Source organism: Apus apus, chromosome 23, assembly GCF_020740795.1.
Source record: "Apus apus isolate bApuApu2 chromosome 23, bApuApu2.pri.cur, whole genome shotgun sequence".
Classification (NCBI taxonomy): Eukaryota; Metazoa; Chordata; class Aves; order Apodiformes; family Apodidae; genus Apus; species Apus apus.
In genome coordinates, this window is record NC_067304.1 from 3,567,006 (window position 1) to 3,585,726 (window position 18,721).

The following is an 18,721-nucleotide window of genomic DNA, read 5'->3' on the forward strand; positions in this document are numbered from 1 at the left end:
CACTCCCCAGATAAATCAAATCAGGGATTTAATTTTTTTTTTTTCCCTGAAAGTGTCTGAAACTACTCTTTCTCTTCCCCCCCCCCCTCCAGCCTCTCCTTTCTCCTCCTCCTTCTTTTTAATAAAGTTTCCAAGATTAGCCCCTGTGATTTTCCATCCTGGGAAGTCTATTTTAAGGTGGATTTTCTTTCTTTTTTTTAATTCTTCTTCTTCTCTCTTGTGTGTGTGTGTGTCTAACACCATCACAGAGGGGAGCAAAGGGACAGCAGGATCCTGGCACGTGGCTCCACACACACAAGCACTGACAGGGGCTGCAAACGTGGCATGTGATGAGTTTTGCCAGGCAGGGTCTCAGCCCCCCCTCATCCAGCCCAACAGCAGGAGACTTTCCAAACATGTTTTTTCCCAGTTTTTGTGCTGGGCAGGAGTGTCCCCAGCCTGCAGCAGGTTTGCAAGCAGGACCTGGGGAATACCCTGCCCCACAAGACTGCCTGTACCAGGGGTCTGGGCTCCCCCAGAAGGGTTTTGAAGCACCCAAGGGTGATACCCAGCCAGTCCCAGCAGTAAGGAGGGGGAAGTGAAGCCCACCCCTCAGGCCACCCAACAAGCAGGACACACACCTGAGCTCCTAGGACAGCTCTTCACCCAGCACAGACCAGCAGGAACCTGCTCCACTCCAGCACCACACTGGGCCCCAGAGACAACAGCTCCTTCCACCTCTCCTCTCCGGGGCCTTTTAACTACTACTAATTAATGGGCCAAGCCTGGTTCCAATTAAGCCATTAGCACCTCCCACATCCCACCTGTGCTCAGGGCTGGGAATAGTGGACCCACCCACCTGAAGCTTCCAGAGGGATGGGGACCCTGAAGACCCTAAAGCACCCTGGGATGAGCTCAATGAGAGGAACATCAGTGCTTGCCCCTCTACTCAGCCAGGCTTTCCTCCAATAAAAAACCCAGCAGCCCCCCAAATCCAGGGCAGTTCCCCATGAGATGGGGATGCTCTTGTAGCCCAGACCTCTGGGCACAGCTGTGGTCTTATTAGGGGCAAAACAGCTTCAGCTGCTTCCAGCTCCACCACCCTCTCTCCTCCAGGATGAGAAGAAACAGCCCAGGCTGCCACACTCTGGGATGTTGTAAATAAATATATTTTAATGATTCTTCTTCCATTCCAGTTCATTCTTTTATACATTTATTTATAAAACAGTAGTAAAATTTTTTAATCAGAGCACAGTGCATTAAAAAAAAAAAAAAGAAAAACAAACAAAACCCCCCCAAAGATTAAAAAATAATAATAATAATAATCCACAACTGTTTACTCGTGTTTCGTGCTGCACAGCGGATGCTCCTTTGCCTGCCAGTGCCAGGAGCTGGTGCAGAGGGGGTACATGCCCCAGCCAGCCCCCCCATGGGCCTGGTACCACCAGCAAGGGCCCAGCACAACCCCCTTATAGCCAGGATCATCCCAAACCTCTGGGGGTTTCATACACCCACCCCAAAGGACCCACGCAACCCCCCCTCTGGTGTCTGCAGACCCACAGATCACCCACACCTAGAGGTACCCAGCACTGGGTGCTGCTGCCCTGCCTGGGGGGGTGTTCTCTTTTCAGGCACTAATGGCAGGGCAGGAAGGATGCCAAGGCCACCTGTGAACTTCTGGGGTGAAACAGCCCCAAACCCACCAGCACAGCCTGGTGCCCCTCTCTCCAACCTCCCCTCCTGCACCCCTGCAGGGCCACGGCCAGTGCCTGCCCTGCCCCAGGACCCCTCTGACGTGTCCTCCCTCTTCCTTCCCCCCTCTCCTCCCCACCTTCTACACTTCCCCCCACCCTCACATCTGACAGGCATCTCCTGAGGGGGGCACCAGGGCTGTCCCCCACCAGGCAATCCCAAATCCAGCACACTCATCCCTCCTGGGCAGCTTCCCCCTTGCAATCCCAACCCCACAACAACCTCCAACCTTGGTCCAGGATGGGGAGCAACCAGTGACCCCCATCTCTGCTTGGGCTCCCATCCCACAGCTCCCACACCCAGGGGGGTGAAGCTGTGCAGGGTCACAAAAGGGGTTTCCTCTCCCCAACCCTCCCTGTGCTCCCCTTCAGGCTTTACAACCAATTTCTACTGTATTTTCCCCAGGAACAGCATCTTCCTCCCCTGCCCAGCTCCCTCCCAGCCACCAGTCAGGCTGAAGAGGCAGATGATGCAGAGCCCAAAGCAGGTCCCTGTCACCAAGCTGTCCTCACTGGGGAATGAGCTGGTGACACTGGGAAGAGAAACCCCACCAGCCAAAGGCAGAGAGTGGCAGCTTTTGGCAATTGGTGCAAACCATCTCCTGGTCCCCAGCCACAGCCTGGACCTTGATGCTAAGACGTGAGATGTGTTTTCAACAAGCATTCCCTCCAAAAAAGTGAAAAATTCCTTTATCCTTCCACCTGAAGAGCAGGGCCTTGGTGTTCTGGGGATCTGCAGGGATGGCTCCAGGGAGGCTGAAGGTCACCCAGCACATGCAGCCCTTGTCCAGAGAGGTTCTGGGGTGGTGGGTGCTACCAAGCTCCAAGAGCAGATCCCCCAGCAAAGTCAGGGTCACAGCGAAGGGTTGAGCATCAAACACCCCATCCTGGCTGTTTTGGAAGCCCTCAATGCTGACCCAAATCCACAGCCTCAAACCCAACTCAGACAACACCCCTTGTGCCCTGTGGATTAATTTGCTCCAATTAACAACTCTTCTCTCTCCTGCCCTGCGACCCAGGGAGGCAGCAGGTGTGCTGGGGAAGGAGGAACCATGAAGGACTTGGCACTGTGAAGTATCCATGGGGCTTGGAGGCCACTGCTGGGGAAGACTCAGGGGGGACGTGGGCAAGGAGGCAGCAAAAGCCAGACAAAAAGCTCTGAGCATCATCCTTCTCCTGCCAGGGACTTGAAGGCTCCTGCCTGCTCTGGCTCTGAGCCAGCACCCTGGGGAAGGGGTTTTGATCTGGGAGGGTTTTGCTGAAAGGCAAAGCAGCCGAAATCACACTCCCGGGCTGGGGAATCTGCAGTCAGGCCAACGCCACAGCAAGCCAAGAAGGTCTGCTCCAGCTCCTGGCAAAACAAAGCTTGAGAAAGACATGGTGGTACCTGGCGAGCCTTGACCAGCCCCCTGTTGCATAGAGAAAAGGTCTCCTACGTAGACTCAAGTGCGTGGCAGGACGAGCTCCTCCTGCAGGAAGAGCACCCTGTAACTTCACTAACCAAACCTGAAGGTCCAGTCCTCAGCCCCAGCGTCGGAGCAGCTCCTTGTCACAGCATGTCTGTATCCTCCATGCTGAAGCTGCTGCGGCGACTGCTGGCCTTGGAGGCCTCCGGGGACATGGCTGAGAACAAGGGGTCGGAGGCCAGGGGCAGCATGGTGTCCTGCATCAGCATCAAGTCCAGCTCCTTCTTGGATAGGGATGGGAAGGAAGCACTGTGGCCGGGCTCCAGGCTGTCCGGGAAGCCTTGAGAGCCATCGTCGAAGCTCAGGCTGTGGGTAAAGTCCAGCTGGTGGTAAGGAGATTGGGGTGGAGGAGGCAGTGTTGGCTGCGATTCGGGGTCCAGGGGTGGCAGCAGTGGCTCCAGTGTCCCCTCGTCCCCACTGGCTTCTTGCTTGACCACCTGCTGAGCCAGCTCGGCCACGTTGACACCCGAGGGTGAGGAGGTGGGCAGCCCATGGACACGTGCCTGCATCTCCAGCTCCTGCCAACAGAGAACAGGAGGCCTTTGGTCGCACATGGCACATGGGTATTCCGGAGGTGGCAGGGACAGAGGGACCACAGAGTTCAGAGGGAAGCAGCCCATGGAAGAGATGAAGGATGGAAAATGGTGACCCATGCAAAGCCCAACAACACTTGCTGTTGTGACCTGAACCTCAGACATCTGGTTTGTCTGAAGACTTTGTTCCTGGTGGCTCAACAGCCATAAGAGGGGCCCCTCGACGTGGCAGGGACAAGCTGCTCGTGGGGCTGGAGCCAAGCAGAGGGAAGGAAGAGCACAGGGAAGCTCACCTGGATGCGGAGCAGCAGCTGCTTATTCGTCATCTCCAGACGCCGCGAGTGATTCTCCAGGTCTCGTGACCTCTGCAGGTCCTTCTGCATCCTCTTGATGTAGTCCACAGACGCCTTCAGGATTGTGCCTTTGTTCCAGCGCACGTCTCTGCCGTGCAGGGTGGAGAAAGATTGTCACCTGTGTGCCAGCAACGTGTCCCCTCACCCCTGCTCCACCAAAAGGCCCCTCTGCCCTGGGGCCCAGCGTTGAGCAAGGCCACGAGATCCAGAGTTATCCCAGCCCCACAGAAACCATGGATACCTACAGGTCATTGGCCTTGGGGATCAGCATCCCCAGCTCTTTGATGCGGTCATTGATGTTAAACCTTCGCCGTCTCTCAACTGCAGGGTGAGAAGAGAGGGATGATGGTGAGGAAGTGGCAGGAGAGGCCTGATGTCCCACGGACCCCACTGGCCATGCTGCTGCTCCTGGCTCATGGGGCTGGGACCCACCATCATGTCCCAGCCAGACCCTCCAGAGTTGGGAGCCTCAGGATGAGAAACCTCTGGGGCCAACCCTTTGGCACTTTGCTCCTGTCCATCACCCCAGGAGGTCTGACTTTCTCCCATGCTAAGGAGGAAGACAACAGGGTCTCTCCTGCACGGAGGATACTTTGCAGAGCTGGGAAAGAGGGAGCCATGGCAGGGGACGGAAGGGGTATTCCCTGAGGGTGAGGTGGGATGGGAAGGGGGACACAGCTCAGAAAGAAGATGGAGAGTGACCGGGAAAGGGCTGCAGGAGTGAGAAAGCACTGAACTCACTCAGGTTGTGATTGTCCTTCTTCTGGCGCTCTTTCGCCAGGGCCCGGCTCTCGGCATCTGCAATGGAGACTCACAATGTCACCCAGAGGGGACAAGGCTGCATCTCACCCCATCAGCATCCCAGGCTGGCACTGAGGCACCCCAGCACCCCCCAGAACCACCCACCCCACCCACAGGGACAGGGCAGCACTTGCTGTCACCAGGGATGGGGACATACCTGTCAGCTCTCTCTTCTGAGTGAGGTCGGCAGGGCAGGAGCTGCTGGTGACACCTACGAGCGAGGCTGTCACCTGGGGGTCCCCACTATAGACATTCATGTGACTGCTGGACATTGGGAGCTGAAAACCAGAGGGACAGGGACAGGTGGGTTAGCTCCATTCAGGGCCACCGGAGCGGGGCTCAAGCCCAGCTGCTTGGCCTCTGGGATGCGACTGCGTGGCCCAGGCAGGTGTAATTGTCCTCCTGAGCCCTTAAAACAGCTATAATCAGGGCAGCAAAGAAAACAGGACTTCAAAGGGCACAGCTGATCCCCTCCCACGGCCAGCATCTAAAATAGGGCAGATGAATCACATCCGAGAAGGGCTCGGCAGGATGAATCCCACTGGGAGGCATAAGCTGCCGTAAGGATCGGATTCGGTGCTGCTCCGAGCGAGATTCTGGCTGGGAAACCTCTCCCAGCATCAACATCCCCCAGCTCTGGAGCAGACACTTGGTCACTCCCCGTTCTCCTTTCCCATCTCTCCCACTTTTTTAAGGGCTCCCAAGTGCCATTAGAGAAGGAAAGAAGCTGAAGAACTGGCTCTTGCAGTCGCAGAAGGGAGATCTCGCTGCCTCCCTTACCCCAGCCCCAGGGATGAGGCTGGGTTGGGCTGGCACCCAGGCATGGCTGCAAGGATGTGACAGGAGGACAGGTCACCTCTGTGCCACCACCATCCCCAGCAAGCACAGAGTCTGATCTCACACATCAGAGACTCACTGTGTTGGGCATCTGGACTTCGGGGTTCATATAGCCCAGAACGTCATCCAGGCGCATGATGTCATCGATGACCTCATCAAACTGAAAGGGAAAGGAGTAAAGTGCCAATGGGATCCCTTGGCCCTTTCCAGCAGTTTTGCCTCCCCCAGCAGCTTTGCCTCCCCCAGCAGCCTGGTGGCAGCTCCTCACCTCCCGCTCGGGGTTGGAGCCAATGTTGAGCATGGCCATGGGGCTGTTGGGTGCACTGTTGCCCGCCGAGGAGGACAGGACATGGCTGGGTCGGACACCAGGGGAGGCAGCAGGAGGTGGCTTGGGAGAGTGGCTGACGGGGCTGACGTGGGCAGCAAACTTGTTCCCGTAGGTTTCAGAGAGATAAGCCTGAACCTTCTTATCCCGCGACTTCTGCAGGTGGTATGTAGTGGGGTTCTCCAGGTAGGACTGGACCTGCAAGGAGAAAAACCATCAGAGACCCCTGAGGGGTCTTCCACACCCCCTTGGCCTTGGGTTGGGAGAGGACACCCTCAGCACTGTACCTTGAGGACCTCTCCAGGCACGGGTGGTGGGGACTGGTAGTGGACGGGGGTGTTGATGGCTGGGGTGGAGGCCACAGGCATCCGCTGCTGCTGCATGTAGTTCATCATCATCTGCTGCTGCACCCTCTCCCTCTCAGCCTCCTGCTGTGCCTGCTGCTTCATCAGCTCCATCCTCAGACCGATGCGGGACGCCATGGTGCTCCAGGGGGGTGGGACGTGGGAGCCCACCAGGCACAAAGGTGACCCTGGGAGGAGGACACGGCACATCAGGAACAGTCTCTTTTGCAGTGGGGAAACTGAGGCATGGGGAGGAAGAAGCTCCCCATACTGGCTGGTAACTAAGCCAGGATGATCACCCCAATGCCAGATGGATGAGTCTGGGGGACAAGGAGGACAGGGAGCAGCTGGGACCCCGCACCCAGCGAACATGGACTCACGCACCGCCGGGTTCAGCTTTGAGCCACCAACTTCCGAAACACCGGAGCAAAGCAAGAAGGGGCTGGGAAAAACCAAATCCCGGGATCGAAAGCAAGGCAAGAGCAGGAAGAAAAGGCCGGCGGGTGCCAGGAGCCGGAGACAGGCTTCCACCCTCTGCCCGGCTGCCCCGAGAAACCTCAGCTCCAGCATGGGGCGAACAACGCGGCTTCTGTGCGGGGCCGGCACGCGAGCGCGGAGGCGGGGGCAGGCGTGCGAGGCCCCCACACCACACAGACCAGCCCTTGTTCCCCCCGTACAAAGGGGATGGTGGCCCAGGGAGGGCTGAGGGGACCTGCCCTACCCAGGCTCCCTGGGGCACAACGATGGTTTTCCAACGGGCTGCATTCCCACCCAGGGCTGGGATGCGGGAGACGCTGCGCAGGATGGGGGTCTGGACCACAGCATCTGCAGGGTGGGAGGGCAAATGGAGCACAGGACCCCAAGCAAATGCTGCCAGGGGAACAGGCAGGAGCTAAAAAACTGGGCTTTGGCCCATGGCAGCATAACCAACCAAATCTGGAGGGGTTTTGTATTTAAATACAACACGTAACTGCAGACAAAGGGGCCACAACAGATGCAACACACCGGGCTGTGGGTGACGTGTCCGATACTCGGTGCCACACAATATCCTAAGGGGAAAATTAAGTCAAGCCAGCATGGACAGAAATACGATTACATGGATCAAGAGCCAGTTCTTGAACAGCAAGAAGAAGGTAATTAATTAGACATGGTGGACTGTCTGAAAGGGGATGGGAGCAGAGAAGCCTGGGACAGTTATCAATCGGAGCTTCGTTAAGCTGTGAACGGCCTTAGAGGAGAACACAGGGGGATGCCTGAGATGAGCAAAGCTGAGCCCTGGAGAAGGACCCAGCGATGCCAGGGAGAGCCCACAGTGGATAAAAACAAGGCTGAAGGGGGATAAACCACAGCTGATGCACACGGGGGATGTAAAGACCCCACATGTGAAGGGCAGGGTGGGAGGAAAAGCCTCCAAGAGCTGCAAGGAGATAGGATGAGCCGTGGTGGCATGGAAGGATTGGCTGTGCTTTGAAAAACCCTTATCTCAGGAAGGGCAGGAAGGTGCCGTGGCAAGAGTGCCAAGGTGTAGCAACACACAGCACAGCACCCACTCACCCCCAGTCCCACCAACCTGCCTGGCTACAGGACCTCTCCTTATAGGAAACAGGGGTAGGGAGAATTGAAAGCACTGCCCTCTCCCCTGGGAATGTCCCAGGAAGTGGAGCTGCCAAGGGCAAGGATGGGGAAGGGTGGCCAGAGCTGGGCCTGATAAGGAAAGGGGGTAGGGAATTAGGTCAGGTTTAAAATAACCCGCTTGGTTCTGCTTGGCTTCCCCCCCACCCCCCAAAATGCCAAGCAGCTTCTGCTTTCGCTCTGAGTCAGCCTTGGCAGGAGGGTGGCAGTGGGAAAGGATGGGGACCCAGTCAGCACCCCACCCCGGGGGTCACATCCCACCCTGGGGACACCTCCTGCAGTCCCTTGGTCCAGGCGGTCAAAAATAAAGCACGTGGGATGGTGGCTCCATCTGGGACACCTGTTATTCCTAAGAAGGTGAAAGATGTTAGCATCCCGGAACAAGCACATCCAGTGCCTCTCCTGCTGTCAGAGCCATCCCTGTGCCAGGGGCAGGGAAGAGAGGGAAGGGCAGAGGGGCCAGGACAAGGCTCAGGGCCAGAGCCAGGAATTCATCTCCCTCCAAAATATCTCTGCTGCTATTTAGCGACACGGTTATTTCTGGACCTTCCTTGCTTTTCCTCTGGGAGTGTTATTTCATCAACAGACCAACACGCTCCCCCCACCCTGGGGTGGCACTGGGAGGTGGCACAGCCAGAGGATCCTTAGTGGCACCCAGAGCCACCCTGATCCTCACGTGTCTCCAGGCAGGGCTTTGGATGGCCCCGAACTGTCCCCTGTCCCCATGGGAGTAACGTGGGCTGCAAATAAGTTTAAAAAGTGCCACCACAAAGGGACAAAACACCCAGAGCCACAGCACTGTCCCCAAACTGCTGTCCCTGTGCCCACGCAGTGCCCCACCATGTCCTCCCCGAGCACACTTAGCTGCGCCCAGGTGGGGGTTAGAAATAAAAGCTGCTCTAAGGCAGTTTCCAGATTTAGCCCCAGCAAAATACAGGGGGATCACGTTACCCTCTTGCCCAGGGGGACGAGGCACCCATGCTGCCTGTCCTGCCTGAGACACACAGGCACACACACTCATAGAGAGCAAATAAAACATATCCCCTGCCCATCCCCTGGAAAGCTGGAGGGAGAAGAGGGGAGCGATGCCCCCACTCAGCGCTGGAGATGCAGCTGAGAACCACCAAACTCATTGCACTGAAGAGCCATCTGCCCAGTCCCGCTCCCTCACGTGTTTATATCCCGGTCGATCGTGGCCGTTTATGAGTGGAAAAATCAAACAGTGGCTTGAGCTGGTTCCAGTGCTGGGAGCAGGGACCCCCCAGGGAAGGAGGGGAGCCGGGGGGGGGCCCACCACCCACCTACCCACTGCTCTGGGCCTCTCACTGATAACCAAGAGAGCAGCAGAAAGGGAGAAGAAAGAAGTGAAAACAGCTCCACTTTGTGCTACCGGCAGCAAGCGCCCGCTGAGCCTTCCTTCCTCGTTTTTAATTTTTAAATGGTGGGGAGGTAGACATGGGGCAGCGAGCAAAGGGGCCCCCAGGGCACCCCAGCCCGGGCAGGGTGAAGCACCCACTGCCGTTTCAGGGCAGGCAGCAGCTGGCTGGGTCCAGGCAGCCGGGAGCTTGGTGGTATTTGATTGAGATCTGCTCCCACAGCCCCCAACCTGCCACCCGCAAACCCACCACCCCATGGGTGCCCAGGGACAGGCTCAGCTGCCACCCCCTGTGTGGGGAGGGAAGATGATGGGGCTGGGGTTACCTTGGTATAGGATAGAGGGGCCAGGGGGGCCTCCGGGTGCCAGGATCAGCAGGTGGCAGCTCCTCAGTGCTCCTCGCCGGGGCCAGCCCGGCTCCTGCGCCGGCCCTGCGGTTCCTCATTTTCAGGACCCTGCTTTTAATGCGGCAGCAACCAGGCGGGGTGCAGGGGGCTGGGGGGGGAAGTTGCAGAAAAAACCCTCCAAACCCGCTTGTTTTTCTCGCTGCGACACAGGAGTTCGCAGTCGAGCCGAGAAAAAGGGGGGCAAAAATAGATGCAGCCACCGCAACCGGGCTCGCCGGGGTTCCAGAGCCCAGGCTGGGTCTGTCCCATCGTCTCCTCTCGGGAGCTGCAGTGACATCCCTGCAAATACACAGAGGGGTAAAAGCTGTCCCTTGTCACTCGGGGGGATGTGGCACGCAGGGATCCTTCACCCAGAGTGGATGCAGAAAGGACCAGCACTGCAGCCTGATCCAGCCCCACACACTGCCGGGCAGCACACGGGGTCCCTCGGGCACCCACAGCTGATCCCCACCAGGACAGCGATGCCAGTGCTGGCAGGCACCAGCCAGGGTGGCAGTGGCAAAGCCAGGAGATAATACGGACGTCTGTGTGATGTCCAATGCAGCTGGCACAGTGCCGGGGACCCCCCTACACACCCTACTTCACACCATGTCCCCTTTGCACCCGTGCTGAGTGTGCCACCGTCCCATGAGGGCACCATGGCACCTCCCTGCCCACCCTGAGCAGACCAAGCTCCCCTGGGCTGGTTCAGTGAGGCTCCGCTGGGCCACCCTGCCAGCCCTGCCAGCAATGTGGCTGGCACCCACTGGCTCCTGCGCAGGTGGGACTGGCCCTGCAGCATCTCCCTTGGGGCACACTGAGTTGGCAAGGCCAGCACAGGGGTGATTTGTGCCATGCCAGCGTCAGGATTCCAGTAACGCCAGCTGGGAAGAAGGTCGAGGTCCTTCATCTTCATCAGCACATGGAATCCAGCCCCAGAAAGGGGCAGTGGGACACGGTCTGACCCAGAGAATCAGGATGGGAATCCTCAACACGAGGGTGACCAAACCCTGGCAACAAAGCAACCTCCATCCTTGGAGACCCCAATCTAACACCAACACTGAGCAAGCTTGGGGTTGGACCAGAGGCTCCAGAGGTCCCCTCCACCCTATGTCCCTCTGGCATGAGGATGTGGTGGTGGGAAAAGGAAGAGGACAGCCCCATTTCCAACCCCAGAGAGCAACAGTGCCCTCCCCACCACCCACCCAGCAGGCAGGAGATGGGTTGGGCAGGATATGGGTGCCCAGAGCCACCCCAGCCCCATCCGGAGTTGCCTTCCCTGGGCAGGGAGAACGCAGCCCCAAAAGGGACAAGGAGAAGGCGGAGGGACTTGGCAAATAAAAGGCAGGGTCAGTTGACAAAGCCAGTGAGAGACTGAGTCACCGGGACTGTTTTTAGCCCCGGCATCTCAGAAACGTGGACCGTGGTGTTGTTAACAGGCGCCTGGGTCAGAGGCCAAATGTTTTCCCTTCCATGTGTTAAATACTGCTCCTGGAAGCAGCAAAGGTATCCAGCAGAGTAAAAACATTAATACAAGTCTTGTATGGCAGCAGGACCCCAAACTGCCCCAGGTAAGCTTGACCCATCAGGGAGGTGTCAGGAAGGGAAAAGCAGCAGTCCCTGGGTACCAAGAGCCAGGGCTGAGTGTCCCTTGTCACAGTGTTGTTCCCAGGGCAGAATAAAAGGGGTCTGTAAAAAAGCCCCCTGGTTCTGGAGGTGCCAAGGTATGTTTACAAGAGCCCACCTGTGCATGGCAGCTGTTGTGGGGTTAATAATACACAGGCTTGATCCAACACATCTCCATTTCCACCAAAAGCCTCTCCTTCACCCCAAGAAGCCCCTCTGCCCAGTGACAACTGAGGGTCAGCATGGACACCGTCACCTTGGCCAGGCACAGTGTGTTAAGGCTGGTGCCCATGGGTCAGGTCTAGGTGCAGCCTCCAGAGCAGGGGCCTGGGGGACTCCTAGGACCCCACCATGGTGAAGAAGCAGATCCTGCTTCCACAGCTGCTCCAAACTGGAGCAAAAGCCCTTTCCACAGGGTGATTTTGGTGTGGTGCAGGAGCCTTGATTGAAACATCACTGTCTGACTGACCGCCTGGGGAATTCACAGCCCGCCGGCGCAAACAGCCCGAGCCCACGAGCTCCTGCCCTCCTCTCTGCCCCCTGCCCGGCAGCAGCAATTAAAAATAAAAGTGTGAACAGGCAGAAGGACGTTCCTTGGGAGAGGACGGGTGGCCACAGCCCAGCACCACCACGGGCTGAGTGATTAATCAGCCCCGTATCGTGTCCACCTTTCAGCGGGGAGGCGAGGAGAGGAGCAGGGTGACCTTGGAGGGGCCCCAGCAGCACTGGCGGGGTAGGACAGGCAGCCACTCCGTGTCCCCCTCGCCTCAGAAAACATCTTGGCCCTGAGCACAACCCATGGCCAAAGAGCAAACTCCATCCTGCTCCACTGCGGGCTGACTCCAGGCAATGTGGGTGTTGGGTTCTTTTTTAAATAACTGCATAAATGAGCAATAAGGGGAACTGGCAAGACAGCACCAGCCCTGGCCCCCCGCTTAGTTCCAGCAGGGAGGACGGATTGCACCGCGGCGCTGGGATTTAGAGGCACCACTTGCCCCAAAATCCCAGAAACCACCCCAGAAAACGCAGATGCTCAGCAAAACCAGCCCTTGAAGTCCATGCGTGCCAAGTTCATGGTGCCACTTGCCACAAACAGAAGGTGCGAGGTGACAGAGGCCACCCCGTGCCCCCCTCCCTGCTGCCAGAGACCGCCCCCATCCCTCCTCCCTCCCTCCACGGCCCCGTGCTGCTGGAAGGAGGTAATATTTATAAATATGCCGTGTCCAGCCCCCAGCACCCAGCCAGGACGCTTCTCAGAAGGCAGATTTCATGTAACTGTACCATGGCCGGCAGCCCCAGCGCTGCGGCCGCCCCGTCCATGGGAGCCACAGCTGTTCCCCATCCCCGAGAATAAACAAGTTTGGAACAGCCTGGGAACTGTCCTCCCAAACAGCCCTGGGACTCTCCCCGCCACCATCCCAGCCCCAGCAGCACCTCTCATGCCCTGGGGAGCACTCAACCATCACTGCTTACCCGTGGAGGGGAGGCTTCTCCTCTCCCCCCCGGCTCAGCCCGGCGCTTTCCTGCTCCGTGAAGGTCAAACGCAGCTCTCGGGAGCCCCCACTGCCAATCCAGCCCCTGCCCTGGCACGGTGCCGCTGCAACTGGGTCAGATCCTCACTCCGGGTGCTGCCGCCTCCCCGGCACGAGTTACACCGGTTTGACCACGGAGGAACCCCAAGAGGTTTTTTTCCCACCGGGCTGGGCTTTCTCCAGGCTGGGATCCTCGCCTGCCCTGAGCTTGGAGCAGTCCCCGAGGAGTGTGGTGGAGCTGAGAGTGGCACCCACCCTGCCGCAGATAAGGTGGGAGCTGCAGCCAGCACTGAGCCTGCTGGCACCCGAATTCCCCTCCTCCTGCAGAGGTGGCAAGCCAGGAGCATGGAAACACTCCCTGTGTGCTGGGTGGCTGCAGACCCCACTCCCCCAGCCCAGCCCAACCCAACCCAGCCACAGCCCCCTCCTAGCTTCCTCTTAAAAAACTTCCCACTCCCAAAATCCCAAGGAAACAGCCTGGGCGAGAGCCAGAGCTGCTACCCTAGGTTGTCCCTGAGGCTCCCAAAACTCCCCTGCCTGTCCCCAAGCTCATCGCCACCAAGGTGTCCCAGCCCAGCCCCTGTGCCAAGGAGCACCCACAGCCCCTCTGCTTGCTCCTGATGCCACACAGGGGGGCCTGAAGGTGCCTAGGTCGGGTGTCCCCTCAGGCCTACTGATTTTGGCACCTGGGTGCTACTGCAGCAGCTGCACAAACTGCACTGGAGGTTCATCCATGCACTGAAAGAAGAATTTACAACCAAAGTGGAGTCCCCAAATAATGCTGAGCAGAGCAGAGGGGAAGGGGCTGAGCCAGGTGATGGGAAACTTTCGGTTTCCCAACCATTTATACCAGGAGTAAATCACTTTCCTTAATACTGTGCGTGGCAGGGAAGGATGTTGCCTAGGAGTTTCAGGTTTATCCAGAAAGAAAGTTGCACCAATTTAACTAAAGGAGGGATATAAGCAGACAGGGCATGGGGAATTTGTTTGGAGTCGAATGCACTTGTAGGAGGGGTGACAAAAACCCCCAGAGCAATTCTTAGAAGAGCCTTTAAAAATAAGATGGCACAGCCTCCCTGCATACACTGTAGGGACTGTGGGGCAGCAGGATGTGTCTCTGAAAGACCTTGAACCCTTCCTAAGTTACTCCATCCAGGCAAAGCCACTCACTGCCTGCTGCAAATCCCCTGGGCCCCACCACGATGCTCACCTCCGTGCTCCCAGCCCCACAGCACCTACTTCCCCAAAACACCTCCTGAACTCCCTGTGGAGCATCCCCTCTTCCTCAGGGGGCTGTGGAGCTCTGCCTCCCTCCTACAAATCCACAGCACAGCACAAGCTCCCAGCAGCCAGGATGTGGCCCCACACCATCCTCCCAGGCTGGATCCAATCCCCCAAACTGCTCCTGGCAAGGTCTTTCCAAGCAGGCATCTTCCAGCCTCTGTCGCTCAGGGCTTGGCCCCTGCACACTCTTCCTCCGCCCGCAGGAAAATCGTGTGGTTTCTTTCCTCTTTTTTTTTTTTCCAATTTAATATTTATAGCTCTGTCCCACTGCCTGTTTGATCAGCAGAGTGAGGGGGAAGATGTTTGGGGAAGGGCTTTTTGAAAGACAGCTGTCAGCATCAGCTGGACAGGACCTGAGCCCACATCGGCGCCGGGATCCCTCCCGTCATTCCTGGTTTTCCCAGCAATGCACCAGCTCCAGCCAATGCATGGGTGTCCCCGGAAGGCGAGGAGCAGGAACTGGAGTTCATCCCAGAGCACAGGGCTCAGCCTCCACGTTGTGGGACCCTACACGCACGCAAATCCACAAGGAAAACCACCTCGGACCAAAACCCAAGTGCCAGGCACCAACCTTGCGGCGGGGCACGATCTTGCAGTGAACCAGGGGCAACCAGTGAGGTTTTTTTCTGGACACACCAGTGTTGGGGGGGGGGGAAAGATGAGCACATATTTCCTGTCTGCATGTCCAAGAAGAGATCATCATCCTTTTCGTCCCTCCAAGCATTAAACTGCCAGCCCCTTCCCTTGCTTCAGCTGCGAGGGTGACAACGACCATGGGTCACCCCAGGAATCACCAGCTGCAGGGGGTGATGCACCCCAACCACCTTCACACCAGGACCACACCAGCTCCCAGGCTCACGGGACACCCACAGGGCTGAAGCCTGCATGGCATGGTGACAACAGACACATCGCCCTCCGAGCAGCCTCTGCTCTTTTTACTGAGCCCCAGCGCTGGCTCCTGGGGCTGCCAAGAGCCCTGAAAACCCCTCACAGCAAAGCGTGGGGTTGAGGAAGCTGACACGGAACGGCTGCCACAGGTCAACACCGGTGCAGGCTGCAGCCACAGGATGCCAGGATGCTGCCATGGGGACGTGCCAGCAGTGAGGTGGCACTGCCAGGCTGCATCGCCCACGCTGGGGACACTGCTGTGCTGCATCCACCCTGGCAAGTCGCTTCCCCTCATCCCTGTTCCTCTTTGACCCAGGGGCACGGGATAACCCCGTGCAGGGCAGTTACGAAATGGCTCCCTTTCGGTGGGTGCAGGAGGTCCCCTCCCAAAAAAATAACCAAGCCAGAAACTCCGGGTGCCTGCCCTGGCAGGGATAAGCCATGCCCAGCGCCGGGACAGCTCCGTCCCTCCCAAGCATCCACCCGCAGCCCAAAGGAAAGGAGGGAAAATCAGTGATCCAAGGCTGAGATTCCCCCCTGCCATCACAACATCAGCCCCCCCAGCATCCCACGATACAGGGAGCACCACAGGGAGCCCAAAGGGCATTTCTGCCCTTGGTGCACGTGGGGTTGGGTGTTGTTGATGGTTTTTTTTTGGGGGGGGGGCGTGGGGGGCTCCCCCAGCCTGGCCTTTCCAGCCCCATTTCCCTGCAGCGGCTGTTTTGCTTCCCTGCAGGGCTGTCCGGCTCCACGGCCACCCCACCCTCAGCCCTGGAAATGTCCCCCTTGCTCCGATGATTCATCACTTTGTCGCTGCGCACGCAGGGCTGTTCCCGCTGCCCACGGCACCGCCGAAAACCGGCAAACAGGGAGAACCTCGTCACGGCAAAAGCGGTGGCAGGACGGGGGAGGGATGTGGTGGGGGGGGGGAGGGGGTAGGAAGGACGGGGGACCAGGCACACACGTGCCATAAACTCGGCGCCGCGGAGCGTGGAAAAAGAAATAAAAGACCTGGCTGGAAACACAACCTCCATCCCAAACACCCGGATGCTGGAGGCGCCCCGTTGCAAGCAGCCCCACCCCGGAGCAGTTTCCTACTGATAAGGACAGGAGGCAAAGCCAGCATCATCCCTCGGGAGGCAAACCCAGCATCCCTTTGGAAAACATGCCGGCTCCCCTCCGCACACGGGGGGGTCACCATGTGCCACCCACCGCAGCCATCCACACACACACACACACACACCCCTTCCCTCCTACAGCCTAAATCCGGTGGTTTCTCAACTCCTGCTGCCCAGTTCCCAAAAACCCACCGGCCCTGGCACGGGTTTCCCTGCCGGATCCCCCGGCAGCAGGTAAGCGCAGGCTCCGCTGCCACCGGCACCCAGAGCAGGGAGAAACCAGCTCTGCTCCCTCCTCCTCCTCCTCCTCCCCCGGCCGGAGGAGCAGCCGTGCATGAAGCCGAGCAAACATGGCAGGGGACGGGGCGGGGGGGGGGGGGGTGGTAAGAAAATAAAACACCCCCCAGCCTCCACACCTTCGCTGTCTGCTTCACTCTCTGCTGTTACATAAAAAAGAATCACAAACTCCCCCCAGGGCCAGGAACGCGCAGAAGCGCCGCGATTCCTGGAAACAGGCCCCGCTTGTCCCCGCACTTGCACGGGCTTATTTATTTATGTTAGAGGAGCACGACAATAACCACCATATTTTCTCCCTTCTTTTCTTTTTCTTTTTTTTTTTTGGTAAGGAAATTTCCCCATCATCTGACTCACTGAAGCTTTAGAGGGCAGGGGCATGAGGGCTGGCGTAATCCTTCCTGCTTCGCAATTAATTCATGAATATAATTAACAGGTTAAGGCCAGCCCCGTCCTACACCCCCGCCAAACTCTTGCTGCCCCAGAGAAGCGGGTTACAAGCTGGGGGGGGGGGTTTCCAAAAGCAGCCCCAAAAAAGCCATGTGACATGGGGAACCCCAACTCTTACCGTCTTATGCAGACCCCAAAAACCACAGGGCTGAGGGGGTGGCAGCTCGCCGGGGAGAACCCCCTGCCCCCAACACCGGGAGGGTTTTCTACCCGGTCCCAGTGAGGGGTGCAGGGAAACCCCCGAGCAAACCCAGCGCTCCGGGTGTCAGCGCCGAGGGCTGGTACATCCGTGCCTCAGTTTCCCCACCCGTGGAGTAAAGGGTGCGGGAGGGGGGAGGGTTACGCTGGGAAAGGAGACCCGGGCAAGTCCCCTCCGGCTGCCGGGAGACTCGCAGCCCCTCGGACCCTCGGAGGGGGTACCTGGCCGAGCTGCTGGAGACCCCCGACGCCTCCCCCCCCCCCCCCAACCCGACAGCGCCGCGAGCAGCCGCAGCCCCGGCCCGGCTGGAACCTCCTGCAAGCGAGGGGCGCTCCGGGGGGGGAATGGGGGGGTCGCTATTATTTACAGCGAAAGGGAGGGGGGAAGCAACAACCCCGCGGCCACGACTTCAAAACGCCCCGGGATGGGGCAGGAGCGGAGCTGGGGACACCCAACACCCCCCCCCCTCCAGAGTGGGGCCGACCCGAGGGAGCCCCCCCAGGACCCCTCACACTCACCCGGCGGCTGCGGGGGGACGAGGGAAACGCCGAAGGGAACGAAGTGGCTCCGTTCGGCTCCGCTCCGCTCGGCCCGACTCGGTTCGGCTTCGCTTGACTCCGTTCGGCACCGCTCGACCCGGTCCCGCTGCTTCGGCGCCGAGGGAGGGCAGCACTGCCCGCCCGGCCCGGTATGGCCCGGTACGGTACGGCCCGGTACGGTACAGTACGGCAGGGCACGGCACGGCCAGGCCCGCCCCGCCGTACGCCGGGAGCTGTAGTCCGGAGCGGGGCAGGGCTGCCCGAGCCTGCCGGGACTTGTAGTCCCCGCCTCGGCCACAGCAGCCGTTTGGCTTTGCTGATTTCCTCTCCAAAAATGGGGTTTTCCACCCCCGGAACCCCGGGAGGGTGGGTGCCAGAAGGGGGGTGAAGGCAGAACTGTACACGGGCCCTGCGGCCTCTTGCACCAGGAGCGTGCAGCTCCTCGCACCAGGAGCGTGCAGCCCCAGGCACGAGGGTTTTACAGCCCCTTGCACCAGGATCACGCCGCCCCTTGCACGAGAGTTTTACAGCCCCTTGCACCAGGATCACGCAGCCCCTTGCACGAGGGTTTTACAGCCCCTTGCACCAGGATCACGCCGCCCCTTGCACGAGGGTTTTACAGCCCCTTGCACCAGGATCACGCCGCTTCTTGCACTTGCTTTGGACACATCCGTGTCCCAGGCACTGCACCCCGTGCCCTCTCATCCCACGTCCTTCCCAGGCTGCAGCCATGAAGAGCTTTACCCCCCGAGAGCAAAACCGGGGCGTTTTCCCTCAGCCAGAGTGTCCTGGCAGGAAACTTTTCCGTCCCCAGTTGATGTGCAAATTCGCGTGGGCAATCCCCCCAGACCAGGAGCCGTTCACACGCGGCTCCACGTCTCTGCACATCCTGCTCCAAACTGGTTCCTGAAGCCTCCAGCGACTGCACCAGCTCAGCTCTGGAGTCGCCGAGGTCACTAAGGTAAAACTGCACTAACTGATTCGATGTCTATCCCAGGAGGGAGTTTTT

At 58.8% G+C, this 18,721-nt stretch overlaps 1 protein-coding gene across 3 annotated transcripts; it reads right to left on the bottom strand.

Moving 5' to 3' along the window:
* Nucleotides 1-1,828: 1,828 nt before the first annotated feature.
* TFEB (transcription factor EB) lies at nucleotides 1,829-17,905 on the bottom strand. 3 transcript variants are annotated; one of them, XM_051638940.1, is made up of 9 exons: nucleotides 17,692-17,905; nucleotides 6,333-6,577; nucleotides 5,989-6,243; nucleotides 5,800-5,880; nucleotides 5,041-5,161; nucleotides 4,824-4,880; nucleotides 4,328-4,403; nucleotides 4,023-4,170; nucleotides 1,829-3,714 (listed from the first exon to the last, which is right to left on the bottom strand). In XM_051638940.1, exons 2-9 carry the CDS (start codon nucleotides 6,525-6,527, stop codon nucleotides 3,280-3,282), a joined length of 1,368 nt encoding a protein of 455 aa, XP_051494900.1. In that variant the 5' UTR covers nucleotides 6,528-6,577; nucleotides 17,692-17,905; the 3' UTR covers nucleotides 1,829-3,279. The 3 variants fall into 3 exon arrangements, with proteins under 3 accessions (XP_051494900.1, XP_051494898.1, XP_051494901.1); XM_051638938.1 differs by lacking the exon at nucleotides 17,692-17,905 and adding an exon at nucleotides 12,882-13,303; XM_051638941.1 differs by lacking the exon at nucleotides 17,692-17,905 and adding an exon at nucleotides 9,723-9,823.
* Between the last annotated feature and the right edge of the window lie 816 nt (nucleotides 17,906-18,721).

Bases quoted from the DNA above. Each gene is read 5' to 3' on its own strand.
- TFEB (XM_051638940.1), bottom strand. From the start codon at position 6,527: ATGGCGTCCCGCATCGGTCTGAGGATGGAGCTGATGAAGCAGCAGGCA. The intron at 4,881-5,040 runs GTATGTCCCCAT...TCTCCATTGCAG, and splicing joins TCAGAAGAGAGAGCTGACAG to ATGCCGAGAGCCGGGCCCTG. The intron at 4,171-4,327 runs GTAGGTATCCAT...CCTGCACGGCAG, and splicing joins ATCCCCAAGGCCAATGACCT to AGACGTGCGCTGGAACAAAG.